Source organism: Echinococcus granulosus, assembly GCF_000524195.1.
Source record: "Echinococcus granulosus chromosome Unknown EG_S00003, whole genome shotgun sequence".
In the NCBI taxonomy this organism is placed as follows: domain Eukaryota; kingdom Metazoa; phylum Platyhelminthes; class Cestoda; order Cyclophyllidea; family Taeniidae; genus Echinococcus; species Echinococcus granulosus.
Genome location: NW_020170383.1, coordinates 2,270,247 through 2,289,095, shown reverse-complemented (window position 1 = coordinate 2,289,095; position 18,849 = coordinate 2,270,247). Strand labels below are relative to the sequence as shown.

The window sequence follows — 18,849 nt, the reverse complement described above, 5'->3', positions numbered from 1 at the left end:
GTATTATTCCACGTACATAATTAAATGTTTCTTTATAACTAAATTATTAAAACCATGTAAAATTCAGAGGGGATCGAGGTAATATTAGGTCCCTTTTGAGTCCGTTGTGTTTTCTGCATTTCAGTGGTCATCATCAAAGTGAAATAAACATTGTTTCATGCCCCACTTCATTCTTTAGAAAATAAGCATTTTCTTTAACTTTGTGTTTAAATACATGGGATAAAAGTTTTGTTCGGAAGAGTCATAAGTGAAGTCCATATTCTGCAGTTTCCGCATCTTTTGCTTTGCACATCCTAAAATTTTTCTTGCTTGTTTGGGTTTTGACTGTGTAGCATCAACACACAATTTCCCACAAACTTTTAATTTTAAATTTTGACGTTGCTGCGCGCCACTTAGTTATTAATACAGTAATATTTGTACGGCGTAAGATACTAAACTGGTTAAGTTTTTGATGTGACGCACATGCAGAGTTTGTAAAATAGTAATTTTGCCACAGAATGTAGTGATTCTTGGTACGATGCCCCATAGACCATTTTTCAACTTTATATGTTACAATAGGTGTAAAATTAGATTAATTCGTAAGTAAAATTCAACTTAGCGTTGTAGGGTAATCGCTAGCAATGCTTATTTAAAGCACTATAATGCTACAGATGAAACTGCACTGCACACGATTGGGTAAATACAATGTCAGTCTTCTGACAGTTTCGCTTTTTTCGAATTCACTCAGGACATCGTAAACATTTCAGACTTGTTTTTTATTAAATAGGAATTTTACTATGAGCAGTGTAAAGAATAGGCTTAGCCGGAAAGTGAGAGCAACCTTTGTCAAAACAGAGCAAAAGGTAAGCTTGGTTTGAGAGAATAAAATCCTGTTTTACCAGCTGGGACTATCTCGCACTCCCACAAACGAATCAGAAATCCATTCTCTTGAGCAATTCAAAGTCCACGTAAAGAAACAAAAGGTGACTAACAATTATGAATAATTTGCTTTTAGTCACTTGTGCGGGAACTTGCTGGGCAATGGAAAAAGTATCTGACTCACGCTCAGGGTTTGCTATCAATCAAACGTTTTACTTGTAGAAGTTGAAAAACCAACTGTAGAATTTGAAAGCGCTCTGCTACATTCTTTTAGCTCAAAGGAGGAGACTCGAGACAATATTGAGGTACTAATGTTTAAAAATAATATTAGCTTTCAGAGATCTCTAACGTTTTTTCCCGATTCCAGTACTTGTGATCTTGAAAAAGAACTTAAAGAAGTAAAGAGCAGGTTAGAAGAGGCCTCGGTCAGCAAAACCTTTTATTAACTAACTCTCCCCCTGTATCAGAAAAGAATCAAAGACGCAGAGGTGCTTAAAAGAAATTATCTTGCAAACAAGAATATGCACGAGAAGGCAAATGATCAGGAAAAGGAGCAGGTCAGTCCTGTTTTTACTTTAGTTTGAATGCTGATTGATTTGACGGACTTATTAAATGCCACCCTTTGGATATTCTGTGAGCGTAAATCACTGTACTGGTGTACCCTAGAAATTTTAAATACTTAATTCTATAAAGTGACTGCAGCGTACTTTTGCAAAAGTCCAACTTGTTTGTCATTTTATGATGTCCCACAAGAATGACCCAAAAGATCGGGGCCTCTGTTATCATCCTCTCAATTTCTCCTCATTTTTATTTTCCTGAAGAAGCCTAAGATATACAAGATTCCCAGCTGCCATCTGTGAATTTTAGTAGCATAGTTTCGCTTCACAAGTCATCGTATGCTACCTGTATTGCGTAAAAACTGCAAAACCTAGGCCTAAGCAGTGTAGTCATGGTATTGTAAATCCTCTATAATATCCATGTGATAATGCATAGTAGAAGAAATGTCATACAGCATTATATGACAGGGGAGTTTACTATGCGGATCGAGTCACCTTATTTTAAATTATACGACTTAGTTCATGATGCAAAATGATCATTTTTGATTATTAAAAACCCACGGCACATAACAAGGTTCCTTAAATAAATGCACGCCCTTATTTATGATCAGGAGAAACGGGTAATGGAGGATTCGCGCCGGAAACTTAGCGACTTTGTTAAAGAACTTGACCAATGCATTCCTCAGATGCTTGCTAAGTATGTTCATATTTTAACAAAAGCGTTAACAATATCTTATGTCAGTTTTGTTTACTATCGAATCTGAAATTTCTTTAAAGTGAATGCTAGCTGTCTGTAAATCACAACCAGTATTATGAATTACGAAAAACACAGTCAAATTAAATGATTTGGAAATCGGTAATGCTCTGATTTTCGGTACCTTATGTGGGTTTTTTGTGGACGTAGGTATGATATTTTGCTATGTTGATATGCATTTTATGGTTAAAACACATTAATTCCTCTTGGATTTAAATATAACCCCTAGCTCTAACCTTAAAAATGCTTGCTTTTAAAGCACAGCAAACCATAAACCTTTTCATAATTTTTGGCAGTAGATTTTAAACATGATAAAGGATTGTATAATCATAGGAGAACCGATCTCATCGTGTATCTTTATTCACAAAGGCAAGCTAATGAAGTATATCTCCTTTTAGGAATGATGAAGAACTTTACAAGTACATGCTGAAATACTTCACCAGTAAATGCGAGTACCTGAACAGTACACTCTCGGTGAGAATAGGGTTTTACCTTCTAAGTTTAGCAGACATGCTTTTAGTACAATCGGAGCCTTTACTAATGCATCGAATATTTAGAAAAAAGGCGCTGTAAATTAGCAAAATTACTGTGTGTAAGTAATAAAACACATATCATCAATAATGTGCAGTAAAATCCGATATTAATGGGTTTAACTAATTTTTTTAAGTGCTCATAAGTATAAGTCATTGCTTACAATAACCTAAAAAAAAGTTTTCTGAATACGTGTAATCTTACTAATTTGTCACGTCATTCGTCCCCTTTTTCAGTCTAAGCACGTAGAAAGACACAATCAGTGGCATTTAGACAAGATTGAGGAAAGTTTTGTCTCAAGATATGCGAATCACCAGTTCCTTTTTCAATTTCCACGTACTCATTACAGTTTACAAATCAAAGTGCTTTTGAGTCGTCTTCCTTGTTTTACAGGAGACAAGAAAAATACTGAATCAAATGAAATTCGCAAGAGAGTCTAACCCTGCATCATCCAAATACCCCAGGTATTCTTAGTTTATTCATTGAGGTAAAGTACGGGCATATGTACGCTTGACTCCACCGTTACTCTTTGTAGGGTATCTCCACTTTCTCCAAGCTCCGTAAGTTAACACCTTTACTCTTTTCAATTAATTGATCGTTGACTGTTACGGCACTCAAATTAGCATCCTGAAGATTAATGCCATTCTTATCCGTAACTGAAGTGAAGAATACCGCTACTCTAAGTACCTGCCGACTAATATATCACCAATTTTTTTAGTATTATTAACTTATTTTGGCATTTTGGTTGACAGTTATTAATTTCAAGGAAATAATAACGGGTACCATTCAGCAATTTCATGTAAGAATATTGGAATAGGCATCATGAAAAAGAAGCTAGCGATTGAAATTTTAAAAGTATTTAAAAATTCGCGCCTTATTTACAACTAATATTCAGAGTGGTGCAGCACAGCAGTTCTAAAGTCCAGTATTTTAAGGTGTATCGGTTTAATTATTTCCAACGGATGAAAACAGTCAATATTACATCAGTTTGTGAAAAGGCATAAATCGTTTGGTATCTGTGCCGTGGTAATGCTTCAGATACCAGTAAAAGCGTTCTTTTGATTGCAATGTAATTTACGGGAAACACTCCGAAAAAGACACAATAATGCAATAACGGACGCATTTCATTGCTTAAAATCTCATACGTTGCTGAAATTTTAAAGCGTTCAGTTCAGACTGCTTGCACTGTTAATAGACTTGAGTCAAGATCATTAAGGTAGTCCGCTTTCTACATGGTTTCTGATGCCATCGCGTACCCCAATTTCATATCTGCTAATCACAACGTACTTTTAGCCCCCTGGACACCAGGCCCCTTCAAACGGCAGCACAGCAGATGATAATGCCTACACTCAGCCGCTCAACCCTCCACCAAAGTCGGCTACCGATGACCATCAGGCCGAAGGCACGGCGGCATCAACTCATCCGACTGTCTCAAACAGCGACTCGAGGCACAACGGCTTAGGAACTAGTACCCACGATCAGGCCAACAGTGAACTCGCCTCACGCACACCGCCCTTTGATGTAAGTCCCACATCTCTGTCTATCTACCTACTTGAATACTTTTTAATTCATCAAAACCTTAGTCTATTTACTGCGAGAAATTTGAACCATTTCCTTCAGAGCATTGATCAAGGATTATACATACTGATTTGCCAATACATCACATTGATGTTAATGGAGCATTCACTTGGGCTCTTCTGCTTCCACTTATTTCCAGCAGGCTGACTCAAAAGTTGATGACTTTACGGAATAATCGATGATAGAATGCATAAAAACAACCAAGTAGAGAATAGAGGTTTATTTAGAGGCAATTAGGAGCCTAATGAGCAATTCATGAAGAAAATATACACCTGCTTCTGTACTGATAATTTATTTCAGGTTCGAAATGAGCTACCTTGCTCCAACATTTTAATTGTTATGTGGTGGGAGTGAACCCTGTAAAAACACCATCCTCTGGTCCATTTTCAACAGCTTTTTGTTATTTTTCATTTTTTAACTCGTAATTTCTCGAGATTCTATTTTCAGCAGGCTTCTCTAAAATGTGAACTTGCCCTCTTTTATCCCTTATTTGACAACCAAGCATTTCATTTCGGCTTCAATTTATAGATTGCTTGTATGACTGCCTCTGTTGAGATGTCACATATAAAAGTCCATATGCATATTTCACAGCCAACATAGGCAGTGAAGTTATGGGCCTATGGGGACGAGAGTTAAACTTTTGATAATTTCAAGGGTTTTATTTATATCTCACTATGCATTGAAAGCTAATTGGTTAAAGTTCATGTCATTCACGATCATCTTGGTATCACAGACTAAATCATGTGTGTTTGTGGCGGTGGCAGTGCTTGGACCAGTAAATTTCTAGGATCCCCTGATTTTTTCTTTAATCAGGCTTCTAAAATTTTACTACATTAATCTTGAGCTTACATCATATACTTGAAACATTGTGAACTTTTGCGAAGGTGGAATTCAATGTCAAGCAGCGCCAAATTAATTTGGTGCCCGGATCACATGAATGTGCCACCGTCCCATCATGCAACGCCGATAAATTTGCATATTTTACGGGGGCTCTTGATTTCGTGTAAATGTATGTAGTAAACATCTTCATGGACTTCCACTCTATAACAGAATGCTACCATTCTATGAAACAAACCGGTGACGAACTCAAAATTCCTTTAAACAGCCGAGTTGGAAAACTTTCGAATGCATCAATGTAGGCAGAATTAAAGGTGTCTTTTGATTAATCATGGTAACAATAACCAGTTCTACACTATTATTTACATTAAAAAAGATTAATTTGGAGATAAATGCTTGGTATGTTACGGCACGATAATGCATATTTGTTTCGCCTTATAAGTTGTAATCTCTTTGATTTATCACACTAGGCTACTGTAAGCTATATTTCTCATCTCCTAAAACGACGCATATTTCGTGTCATTTTTTCTTGAAAAAAATATGAATTATAGTAGGAAGTGAGCATTTTGATCCCCTAATTTTAAAACTTCTACCAACGCTGTGGACCTATTTTTACGCCTACAATAAATGTGAATTCATAAAGTACGCACACTTCAACTGACCCTCAATTATCTTTGGATGTGAATCAGTTAACGAGTAAGCAAAGTTAATACTCACAAAAAGTTTTGTATTCTGAACAAACTACTTGTCTTTATAGGTAATGTCCACGCAACAAGCAAGTATGCAGTGGGTATCGAAAGCCAAGCCTCATCTTAAGCTTTACTTTATGGAACCTCACAAATATTCCAAATAGACCATGGCTCTACATAGACTCTGCTAATTAAGGATGTGTTGCAAATCATTATCAATGAATTTGTCATGAACTTTAGGTTATTGCCGCTTTCGCTTACACATCCGAGGAACAAGATGAGCTAGATTTCAAGGTGGACGAGCGTATTACTGTTCTTCCCTGGGAAAATTCCGAAGATGAGGTAATAGGTTGTGCTTTTACTAACATCCTTCATTTCATACCATCCCATATTTTGGTATATTTGAAGACTACAAACTTCCCCATTTACATCTTTTTATGGTAATCTTGGAATTCCTGATATCATAACCAATCCATTTATTCAATAAATTGCCAACCATATTTTTGCATAGCTTTGAATGAGGGAAGTGAATAGTGAATAAATAAGTGTTTTACAAAGCATATGCGTCAAAGTGGTACTTGCATATTGTTGTGCAAGCAGTAGTACAAAATGAATCTATTGGTGAAAGTGCCACGAATGAGTTAATGCAAGCAAATAGATTAAAAATCAGTTTTATTTTGAAAGTGTCATGCACAAATTTGTGTGAAAGGGTTGGTCATGTAGAAGTAATCAGTATCCAAATTCTGAACATGTCCAGAATCAAGCACTCCGACTGTGCCAACCTCTCAGGTTCAGTAAGATTACGCCCCAATTTTGAAGAATTGAAGCTTTTTGCCTCAAAATTTCACTGTATAAATAAATGTAGCATTTAATTTCAGCGAAAATTAATGCGGTCAATGTCACACCCTGAGTTTGTGCAGTTTAACATCTCACATACTCCAAGTAAATCATTTTAGGAAAACTAGGCTTATTTTAGAATTTTAGCATATTCGATGCTCCTCTTCGCATCTATAAATGGTTTTAATGCAGGTTCAGTAGATAACTTAATAAAAATACGAACAACGTTGTTTAAGCGCATTTTACCCATACGTACCTTGCTCAGCAAATATGGTAATAAAAAGTTGTTTTATGCGGGTCCCATAGAGTCGGTTTTGTCTACCTGAAGTCACATGCTATATACTGTTAGTACAGGTGTCCCGGCTCAACATTCGAACTATTTCGGTATTTAATGACTTCCTAAAAATAGTTGTTTCCTGAAAAACACCTCATTTCATATTCGCCTTGATGTCTAGTTTAATTAATAAAAATGCGATTTCTGATTGGACCTCAATGTTTACACTAAAATCAAACCAAATGCAATAACGTTATATTCAGCCTATAAATACCAAGCGAACATAAGGACTATTATTTCTGTATTATGTAAAATTAAAATTATAAACAGTAGTGATAGGAAAACGATTTCAGTAAATCATGGGAAATTGTGTAGAAATTCTTTCAACCCCTTTTTATCGTAATTGTTTTCATATCAAATCACTGATCAACTACAGATTTATCCATGAAGTGTTTCTACTCTCCAATGCGAAGCCTTCCTTGATGCGTGAAAACTGGTCGATGTGTTAAAGGTGTGCTAAACCAATAAAAGAATAGCAAGCTTATTATCCTATATTTCTCCCTTGTGCATAAGTCAAAATGTTTACTGCAATCCACATAAATGTGAGTTTCGAACACACTCCCACAAAGTGGAAAATTTCTGACATGTAACAAATTTCTGAGGCCGTTTTAGTCCGGCTCTACAAAAAGGCGTATTTTGGAATCTGAACGTATATCCTCCATAATGCGTTGTAACACCACGAGAAAGGGTGTGAACCCAATCCAGCAGAAGTGTATAACTGAGTCATCAGAAATCAACCCTTCAACCACCAAACATTTTACTGAAACTTAGGCTGAATCTGCATCATATTTTCGTCAAGTTTCTTTTCCAGCTACTTAGCCCAAATACCTCAATTTATTTTTCTTGCATTGTCATCCATGTAAAGAAAAAAAGCACCGTAAGTTGTGCCATCCAGCGGCCATACGCTTTTAAATCACTGTGATTGCATGCTCATAAACCGCAAATGCTGCAAAATGCACCACACAAAACTGTCTGCACAATTTACCTCTGTTCCTCATTTTACTTTTCTGTGATTTAAACACGTGACTGAATGAAAGCAACGCAACCATTTTGGAAGATGTGCGTCATGCCTAATCCTGTACACTTTGCAGCTAACTATTCCTAGCGTTTTTATTTTTAAGATGACATGTTCAACTACTTTGAAGCAAGTCATTAAGTTCAATTTCTTCTTTCCTCTTAACTACTGCGGTTTTAAGGGTTGTACGAAATTGTGCCTATTGCATCGCCATGTTTCAAATGTGGAACATTACTGTTTTTTGCACCACCAGGATGGTCTGCCTCAGATTTTTTTGTAAATGCATCAGTCAGTTTTGTTTGCGTGGCGCATCTGTAAGCGGAGCCTGAATAGAATTTGGGATAGACGGCAGTAGATAAAGAATAAAACAACAGGAACATGCGTCTCGTAAAATACCTTTTATCATGAACGTATTGAATTAAATACTGTCAATGCGAAAGCGTCACAGTAATTGTGATGGCTTCACAATTTGCCTAGTATACCACGTCATTTGCCATTTTTATAATGTATCTAGAACAGAAAAGTAAAAAAATACCGACTTGTTTTGAACATATTAAGTGTTGCTGCAGTTTTGTATTTGGAAACTCTGCAAGCAATGAAATTGACAAGATTTTAATTTAACTAATATTTTTATCTTTAGGAACCGGGCTGGCTTTACGGAAAACATCACGGAAGTGGACTAAAGGGCCTATTTCCGGCCAATTACGTGACACTAGCTTGAGTTACCTCCTCATCGGCGCACTCAGAAAAAGGCAAAAAGAGCATACAAAATACAGGGAAACCTGGCGTATTTGAATAGGGTGAATATAACCCCCAACTATGATTATTCTTCTCCCTCACTTCCATTCTAAAAGGAACCACCTCACTTTAATTTTGAAATTGCAATTTTTATTGAAATCGACTTGTTCTACGCTGCAGTTTGTGCCGACTATCTTTTCTAATCATTCTGATATCAATAAATTTACGCTCTGCACTTCGCAATGCTTCACAGTAAATACGTCTACAGGAAGACAAGTTGGTTTAAAACCAGGAGCTAACTCGAAGGCTACACATACCAACTCATGACCCTGGCAGTGGTCCTGTCAGCACACACGTGTGAGCCTACAGCGCCGAAATTGATGCAGCACTTGAACCTCAAATCGGGGGGTTAGGGTAGCAACTTTGTGTTCTGCAGTGCTAGAATTTGCTTTGATTCTGAATGCTAGGCTGATGGAGTCCAGAACAGAATCCACAATGTCTCAACAATTGTAGGTGCAAAAAAGGTACCTCTACTAGGGCGTAATTCACAACGATTATGCATTGCACAAATTTCCGGCTACACTAGTCTTACACTTATGTGACGGGATTTCAGGGGTCAAATTGTAACAGCTATTTGAGTGGAATGATTTCAAGACAAAAACGTTGAATTTATTCACTAAAGTGACGCCACGATGACATAACAGAAGCATAATGATATACATTAAAAACGACTCAAAATAGATCTGAAGGTTTTGAAAAAGTGCGAGTTTGCCATTACCTTGGCAGCATTAATCAACAGGTATAGTCAACGACAGCTGAAGAGTTGGAAAAAAAACTGACCGAAGTAAAGAATTACGTGTTATTCTTCTAAAAACTACATCTGGAGTAACGAAAGTAGATATAAAAAAGACAATGTCAAGGTCTGGCCACTCTTTCATAAGTCACAAGAGCAGGTTTTATGAGGATTTTCAGTTTCTTCCAGAGGGATCCCTCAGGGTTGTATGTAATGCCTGAGAATGACTTTACGGTGAACAATTGATGGAAGGCCTCGACACGGCCGGAAAGAACGTCTTTCGAAGCCTCCAAAATCAAGTGCGTGAAGGGTCCTTCGACTAGAGCCCGAACATCATTGTCGATTTTCTCAGTCTTGTTATAACTAAAATACAGAAGCAATTAGCATGAGGCAACTGTGTAAGGCAGTGATTTTGGAGCACTTTGTCACGCATTTTGCATTGATCTTAATCATTGGTTAGGTGTCGCCTGGGCCTAACAAATTATGTCGCTTCAGAAATATCACATGAGCGTTTATTATGGAGTCGAAAATCACTATACAGGCTTAAATGTCACGTACAGTTTACCTAATGAGAATCGTAAGGAGTAGATAAAGTCCTCAAGAGAATTTGAATGCGGGGCACACTAGGCAGTGTAGCAAATAGGGATTGATGATGGTTCGAAGAGCGTGGCCCGAGGAATAAGCCAAAAGCTCTACACTTTGCCAGGAACGCAAATGCTTGGTTTATTAACCCTACACAGGCTTAAAGAAACTACTATTTTAAGATTGATGTATAAGATAGATTAGTCAAGGGACGGTTAAGTTCACTGAGGCTGTGCTAATCAGTTCCTCTGGAAATGACGAGGACATTGTGATTAACAATGCAGATGATTGAATTCAAATTCCTGTGTAAACAACAAGGGTAAAAGGGCAGTTATTTTTGAAAATACGGACTTCCACGCTACATTGGACGGTGTTTCACCTAGGTGAAGACAATTTACACGGAGAAATAGGAGAGGAAATTCGCTCGACCCAGAGGATGCACTATTTCTAAATGAAGCACATTTATTTATTTTTCAGCACAAACATTCACAAGGAAATCACGATTAACAATTCTAATTTTAAAGCTAGAGACATACAATAACAAAAGAGTTAGCTCAAGAGCGAAAATTTAAGCTACGAAATAGAAAAAAAGGAACACTGAGCAGTGAACCCGAACAGCCTCACAATACGGAGAGGACTTTCACACTACTCGTTGCACACCACCAGGACACGATGATGCATCAATTACTCCGTCGAAGGAAGGGTGCATAAAGTCTAAATTGAGCTTCTCTGAAAAAGCACGGGGATTTAAAAAAAAAGCGAAATAAAAAGCAAAAAAATCTAATTAATAGAAGACCAAACGAAGGTAATATGAAAACGGTAAAGCTTACCATTACTACAATAAAACATCATAAAGTTAACTTATTGTTGGAAGATGAAGATGAAAGAGATAAGGTACAGAACACAGTCGAGTTGGGAATCAAGCATTTGGGTACATCGAGAAAAGACTTCTGTCCCAAGAGGGAGGAACAAAACATTGTCAGGAACTCAGTCATAAAAATTCCAAGATCCAAGAAGAATGACACTCCAAAGTCAAAATAAAGGAGTATATTAAAATAATATAAATAGGAAAGCGCAGCCTGCAAAAGTTAAAAGAATGGGTAACCTAACTGTCTACACAAATGTGGGATACTATTCAAAATTATAGCTATAGAGTTTACTCTCGAAGAAATTAGGCGCTTTATTTAAATCTTAAAAAAATAAGAAGTATCAATAAAAAATATTGAAATAACTGAGGCAACCGTATGATGCAAGCGACTCAAATACATTATTGAATACTTTTGGAATATTGTTGTATAATTAGAAGACGTAGCGTCTAAAGGCTATCAATGGAAGGTACCAGCTCTGGGTGATAAAAGAAAATCAGTTTTCGCTTTACCCAAAAACCCAGCTAATTCAAAAGAGTGGAAATAAAATCGGAATAATTTGGATCGTGGAAAGGGTATTCCCTCACGCAGCAGCCGTGATATCCGTTTAAAGCTCGGTTTCTAGAATTCGCACTACTTCCATTACAATCGTACAACAATGGATGCTGAAAAATACCTTCAGTTTAGGAGGTTATGGCGTAGTAAATCAGATTGGGACACAGTAGTCATGAGGATGGAAAGTAAAAGCGTATCTTAAGGTATAGGGAGTTGTTTAATGTATTTACTCACAGACATCGAGCCTTAAGTAGGACACAAAAGAAAAGTGGTAAAACTGAAAATGTGACATTAAAACTCACATCCAATGGTCATTAACTTGTTGAAATCGACTGACTCCCGTCTGAGCAGCCAGATTGCTAATGTAGACGTGAACATCTACAAGGAGTGTCATTAAACGATCAATGTGCAAATCATTATGCTGAAAGAAGAATAAACGGAAAGACCTGCTACAATGGCGCTAGCCTTTCAGTAAGTTGAATGCATGATGTCGGCGACTTTTTTGCACTTTATGAGGAAAATTAAAATCCAAAACTTAAGCGTTTGACTAGGAATAAAGTCAATAATTTTGTGCCTCATTTCTAACCACACACCCTACAATAAACCTAAGCTGTGTCTAATATCGGCTTAATTACTATTATGATAAAATTTGGCGAATAAAGCTAAAGTATAATCGCCCAAAGTTCTGTTATAACACGTTAGGATATGAAATAACAATGAGGATGCTAGTGTTTACACAGCCGTTACATGCCTAACCAAGGGAGCAGTTTCTGAGAGAAATGGCACTAATTCTAAAAAAACTTGGCATGTAATACATTCTCTTGTGATTGCTTATGATAGTGAGAACAACTGCCGACAGGCTGTAGCCATAGAAGACAGTCAGCAGGTATGTACCGAAGTAATTAAATATTCCCAACACTCCAGTGAAATGCAAATTGACCCTCTCACTTAGGTGGAGTAAGGGATGAAGAAAGGAGTTAACTCAAACAGCCTACGTGCATTTGCATATCATTTTGAAAAGTGACAGCTTGAACCTGGTTAAAATGCGCTATGTTTAATTAATTAGATGCGAATAAGGAAGCTCTGTGTAAACCATGATCGCAACCGTTAATAGGCTTGATCGTTGGGCGACAAAAAGTTATCATTAGTTAAGACTAGTTCCAAATGAACGTATAACCTTATCTCAAACATATTTCACCTCAAGTAATTTGTTATTTTAATTCACTGTAGCTCTGAAATGCGTGCATTAAAGTAAATTTCATTGGCGTAAAATAGTCAAACCACAAGATTGCATGAAATAATCAGTACCTTTCATAAACTACATAGTTCAGATTCCATCATTAAAAGTACCTTCTAAATTCTTTCATCCCAGATGGAAAAATGGCAAGAGAAGTCTAGGATCAACCGGATTGATACTGATTGACTGATTGATTGATTGATTATACTTGGTTTATATAAGTAGAGCGTATTTTTCAGCACACCTACCACGTCGTTCACTCAATCCGGGCCAATTGTTTAGCCGAGTGATTGCCTCACCTCCAGGATAGTTGTAGGATGAAACGTAGAGCAGTCCGATAGAGACGCAGAGATTGACAAATAAACTAGCGTAGCACAAAAGAACCGCTACTCGACAGACCCAGTACACAAAAGCCGAGGTCTCTCTCCAGCGTTTATTCAAATTTTCCACATTCTTCTCTTTTGAAGAGAGCTCTCTGACTGTTCTCTTATCACGGCATATACACAGACGGTGTTCACTAAAAACCAAACGACACACATTAGTAGCTCATTTATCACACTCAATTCAACGTCTGGCAGTGCTGTATTTGAGTGTTGCTATCACGAAAATGGAAAATTCATCAAAGATGATTTGTGGTGTTTCTCATTTTGCAGTGGCAGACCAAAAAATTACCCCCTGTGTTAAACTCACACATAGCTCCAAAAGTAGGCAGCCACAAGGTTGAATATTGGAATCGCGTAGATGATGAATCGAAGCTCTTTGTGTGGAAGGAAGGAGTAGATCGTGATAAAAACCAGAGCCACGATCTCCAGCCCCAGCAGGACATGGTATTCACGGTTGGGGAGTTCGGAAGTGAGGGATAAGAAAACGAGCACTAGGTTTGCGCACACAACCAAACCTATGGTCGTCATCAGGGCTTTCGGCAAGGCGATTAGAAAGTACCAATAGAATGGCACTGTCTAGTTGTGTAATTCCAGTTAAGGTGTTAGAAAGTTCAGATGAAAAGCATAAATATCCACATGTAAATTAGGCTCGATGGTACCATCAAGTTGACCAAGAGAGGTAAAAACATTACTTCAAAATTGGCAGATGATAACCGATAATAGTAGATCGAGGTACAATTAGGAACAATATTTGGACGAATTAGAATACTCTGGGGAGTAAGATTTCGGGCTCTGTATTAAATTGAAAAGCGAACAGTCAAGAACCGATGTAAAGGAAACAAATCAATAGAGTGCTAAAGGAGAAAGGACCGCATTTAAGCTGTAGTGATATGCTTCTAGGAGAAAGGGAAATGAATCATTACCGTAACTTAATGGAAGAGAGGTAAATTAACTGGCAAAACATAATCACAGTTTCAGAATGAGAACGTTAAACATGGGAAACAGGTCGGAGAATAAAGCAAATAATACAGTAGAATAATTTACTAAAGATATAAGAACACTTAAAATTCACTTGATTACCCAGAAATGCCTAGAAATGAGGACAAAAACAAAACAACACACATAATTTTTAAAAGGTTACACCCCAGAGATGGCTTTTATTTTCAATAACATTGAAATAAAACACCTCTCCTTCGGGCCAAAGCCAACGTTGCCAAAAGTACGAATCAAAGACAATCGTGAGCACTAAAATTTCCACAAAAAAGGGAAAAAATTACCTTTTTAAATGGAAAAAACATGCAAAGAACCCAGTGTTAAAATTCTCATAGGTCAAGCAGGTGATGTATCACACAGAGCTCTCGCCAGCATCAATTTCGAGAGTATTAATTATCGCAGGTTAATGTCGATTAAGGTGATCAATTAGGTGCTGGTTTAAGACAAAGCTCACGGATACTTCGGCTTAAATCAAGTATACTAATCTTGGAAAAGCAGGTGCTTTATGATCTAAGATAAGGAAACGTTTTCATCATGTTTGTCCCCCAGCAAAAAACAAAACATCGGAGCATGCTTTTGGAGATACAGATTATGGAAAATTTGTTGCAACAATTAGATAGGTAATCGTGAAATCTTGAACATTTTAGTATTTTGTAGAACGAACTAGTAGAAAAGATGTTATGGTAAATCGAGCTTATGGCAGATAGAGAAATCTTTCAAGTAATCGTGCTCCAGCAAAGTGCGGCAAAGGTAAGGACACTGCAGATTTGAATGACAGAATATTTTGGTAGACTTACTTAAAGAAACTGAAGTGGTTATGAGCCCAGTCAATATGAGAGTAGGGCGTATTTTGACAAAATTGTAGCAGAGGCCAAAAATGAGAAGAGGGCCATGAAAAAGCACCAATTCACTTCGAAAAACGAGAATCCCAAATCCGGAAAGCATGATAAATAAGCAATCAGAACCTCGCAAAAGAAAGGCTAGGGCGTAAGTTACTAAAAAAGGAGAAAAAAGGACTGCTACGACTGTAGAAAACCAAGGCTTGGTTTTAACAGAATAAAGTCGGAAGGTGGCGAAATGATGCTTATTTATTAAAAACCAACATCTCATTAAATTTAGCTACTTAGAAGTAGAAGATTACCAACGACAGAAGAGGGTGAATCAACAAAATCATAAGTTATTTCATAAAATTGAACAGCATGCACACAAACTCAAGTGATACACACATTTTTTTCGAAATGCACATATGTTTTTCTCTAAAGTGGTACGCAGTGCACCGAGACGGTATATATGACTAATCACTAGAAGCATTAACAACAATTCAAAGAATCTGGTATGGCAACCACAGTGAACTAAACACATAAATTGAGAACTTGAGTGGGTAATCTTTGCAGGATTAATTTGCCATGTAGAGTGTAACAACTTCGAATCAAATGCCAATATTTCGCAAAACCAATAAAAACACGGAAAACTGGCAAGCCTAATGAAGCGCAATCATACCAGTGATCAAAGCAAATATATTCGGTAAAGTTCTTGTGGAATAGAACGCCAAGTGAAATTGTGTATAAGTTATAAGTAGAAAGCGGGAGCAGAATAGGAGGCGCAATCGCTCCCTAAAAGCTGAGCCTAATTTGCCCATAGCATGAAGAAGGAGAAGACCGAGAACAGCACGAACTACATAAATTATACGATTACATGAACAAAGCTCACCGATGAACTGCAATGTAGCCTTGGGTATAATAGGAGGCAGAAACAACCAAGGTAAAGCTAGGAATAATGGTCCTAAAAATGTTCGTGGAACGGGTCCAGAGAATTCCATGTGATCATACTATGTCTATTAAGGACGAAAAGCAATAGTTACCTGCGATATATTATTCCTGTGGTATACAATATCGTGAATAGCTTGAATATTAAAAGATTCCTCAACTTTATTGTAGGGGCATGACAAAAGATAGATTAAAACTATCAGACCCGAAATAAACAAAGATGAGTAAAAGGAAGTGCTGTTGTTGATTTGCATATCTAGATCAAAATGCGGTGAGCATTCAGGCTAGTCTATTAAGTAGGCACACGAATGTGCTGTTTAGGTTGCCTCTGCGTCAAATAAGAGCTGTGTAATCCTTGAGGGAAATAACAACATAGAAATTACATAAATATTCAGCACAGACTTACAGTAGCACTTATGTCTGTAAACGCTTATTCTTTCTACTAGAAATACAAGAATTAACTCCTCGATTGTCACCAGGACTTGCAACCCGTTAGATAAGAACCTTAATACACCCTTTCATTAAGGGCCAAAACCCATATTAAGTGGCCAGCACCTAATGCCGATTTCTTTGTGATGCTAACACGCATTATGCCGACAAGGGCCTACAATATTATTATGTCATCAGTCCTGTATGAACAGAAGTTGATCGGTGAATCATGAAAATGCTATCCTCGCTGGAACGTAGACGTATGATAGGACCGATCTCTTCACATATTTATTGCACTCTGTGATTAAAGTGTGCACACTTACAATTATGGTTGGCACTTCTAAGAGACGGGTGACGACAAATTAATTGACATTGAACATTTTTACCTAAACCTAGGGACATGTACCCGTGTTAAGTGGAATAATGATTTGTCTTAATACCTAATAAATCATGTATTCCTGGAAACATCCATAAATGCAGTCAACAATTCATATTATCAGCAAGTTCAATGTCTTAATTGCTTATGGGATCATTAACCACTTTAAGATTCTGTCACAGGTAAGCGCATTTGGGAAGGAAACTGAACAATAAATAATGCAACAAATGCCTTGTTATCCAATTCAACAATCGGTCTGGTGGAAGCATTGTAAGTCGATGTATTTTTGCGATTGCAAGCAATGCCTCAACGCCTCTAGTTTCGCGTTGCATGTTAAGTTATATCATATCTGCTTTTTGATAAGGACTTATTGCTACTCTGATAACAATAATCGGAACTTCTAACTAATGCCAGTCACTACATTAGCACGTCTGAAGTTCGCTCGACAAAAACCACATTCAAGTGGTGCAAAGGTTGAGAATATGCTTACCAGAGCTCAAGAGTATAAAGTCGGTTACTTCACAGTCCTCACATAGCTTTCTAATTAGATTAAAACACGATGAATCAAGACATTGGTATACAATCACAAAGATTAAATGTGGATTAAAATTTTAAAAACGTGGGTTGTAAAGGAAATAATACATAGACTCTAGTAAGAGTGGGTGGATATTTAGCAATGATTATTGATTGAGACGCATATCCAAATAAGCTATTCACAAAACACGTGACTTAATACTAAAACCAACGCCTTAAGTAGCACGCACTTCTTATAATAAATACCCAAAATTACGTGCCTCAGTTCCCAGAATGTCTCATATACCGACTTTAGACAAATTACTTGGATCCTTAAGTTGCTTGCATTTTTAACGCCTTAATCTGAAAGGGTGTGGAAGTACTTTTACTGTAGCACCCCAAGATTTCCCTGAAGACGAAAGAAGACACAATACTCGGGCAGAATATATATGTTTAGCACGGAGAAGGTGTCCGGGCTACTGGCATGGCCCAAAAGGCTAGCCCACCCAACGAGGTACAAGGGGGCTAATTCAAAGTCCAAAAGTGGCGCCTCACCAGAACCGAGGGATAAACCTTTATCGTATTATAATAGCACTGAGTCTTTTCAAAATACGAAAGATGGCATAGTATTGGGGCAGAAAATGTTTTTTAGAAGTAGAGGAGGGCTAGGAAGGCTACTGGTAAATCCCACAAGCTACGCCCTCAGCAGATATGCAAAGACGAAGCCTTAAGTACCCACAAAGCCAAACCGAAGAGTTTAACAAATAACCAAAGTATCGCACGGCCTTTCTCGCACTTCGAGAGGCTTCCTCGGTGCTCCCATTAATCAACCAATCAATCACCCACGTCGACCATCACAACGTAGTCGGTGCTGCAAGACACCAACCAAGACACCACCAATTAACCACACCAGTCATCGATTTTGCGTGCAACTAAGACGACATTTGGCTACAGCATCACTGATCCCTCTCGGTAATCCTACTGGATCTGGATTTCCGTCCTGCTTTGGAACTGAATTGGGGGAAGGGGGAGGCGCAGGCCACAACGTATGTCCAGCACTAATCGGATGAACACTGACCTAAAACGGAGTCGTTTAATACATGACGCAGTTGGAAGCAGTTTCGTGCGGATGAGGTCTTGCGTCGATTCCTCCTTGCCACTTGCCTCCCACCTCAGTGGTGCCCAGTCAGATCCATCCTGGTTCTGTCTGGTTAGTAGACAGGTGGAGGGGATATCGCGTTTTCTCCCAAATGACATCTTCATACAGGTACTGCAGACAGCTTCACAACGAGCTTTTGCGGGTGGTGCACAGCTAGTGTCGCCTCACTTGTTAGCAGCGGTCCTGCAGAACGCGAGACCAGGGGTAGTTGCCGAAGGTAGGCGTCGTTTCCAACCCTTTTGTTAGGAGTAGTGACAGATTCTCTCATCTGCAGCATGTGCCCTTCTTCCGTCACGTTGGGGCTTAGCGTTTGATAATAGAAGTCAGTGTGGTTGTTCTGTGGGATGGGGTTTGCATCACGCCACCACAAGTGTAGCATCCCGAGCCTGTCCTGGAAATGGAAGAAGACATAATACTGAGGTGGAATACGTAATGCCGACGTAGAGAAGGGCTGAGAGGCTGCTGGCAT

At 38.0% G+C, this 18,849-nt stretch overlaps 4 protein-coding genes across 4 annotated transcripts; 1 reads left to right on the top strand and 3 right to left on the bottom strand. All coding sequences in view use genetic code 11, as the record gives it.

Annotated features, from left to right (window-relative positions):
* Positions 1–1,020: 1,020 nt before the first annotated feature.
* EGR_00932 (Protein kinase C and casein kinase substrate in neurons protein) lies at positions 1,021–8,711 on the top strand (the record flags this gene model as incomplete). The annotated part of the gene is made up of 10 exons (XM_024490181.1): positions 1,021–1,049; positions 1,133–1,283; positions 1,326–1,415; positions 2,027–2,112; positions 2,568–2,643; positions 3,094–3,164; positions 3,236–3,260; positions 3,994–4,221; positions 6,045–6,146; positions 8,631–8,711. 10 exons carry the CDS (start codon positions 1,021–1,023, stop codon positions 8,709–8,711), a joined length of 939 nt encoding a protein of 312 aa, XP_024355584.1.
* A 932-nt stretch (positions 8,712–9,643) lies between these two features.
* EGR_00931 (Dolichyl-P-Man:Man(7)GlcNAc(2)-PP-dolichyl-alpha-1,6-mannosyltransferase) lies at positions 9,644–13,672 on the bottom strand (the record flags this gene model as incomplete). Its single annotated transcript, XM_024490180.1, has 4 exons — positions 9,644–9,884; positions 11,827–11,902; positions 13,010–13,278; positions 13,452–13,672. 4 exons carry the CDS (start codon positions 13,670–13,672, stop codon positions 9,644–9,646), a joined length of 807 nt encoding a protein of 268 aa, XP_024355583.1.
* A 1,647-nt stretch (positions 13,673–15,319) lies between these two features.
* On the bottom strand, positions 15,320–16,157 carry EGR_00930 (Dolichyl-P-Man:Man(7)GlcNAc(2)-PP-dolichyl-alpha-1,6-mannosyltransferase; the record flags this gene model as incomplete). The annotated part of the gene is made up of 3 exons (XM_024490179.1): positions 15,320–15,438; positions 15,638–15,965; positions 15,999–16,157. 3 exons carry the CDS (start codon positions 16,155–16,157, stop codon positions 15,320–15,322), a joined length of 606 nt encoding a protein of 201 aa, XP_024355582.1.
* Positions 16,158–18,480: 2,323 nt separating this feature from the next.
* EGR_00929 (hypothetical protein) lies at positions 18,481–18,849 on the bottom strand (the record flags this gene model as incomplete). Its single annotated transcript, XM_024490178.1, has 1 exon — positions 18,481–18,849. The coding sequence occupies one exon, from the start codon at positions 18,847–18,849 to the stop codon at positions 18,481–18,483; it is 369 nt and encodes a 122-aa protein (XP_024355581.1).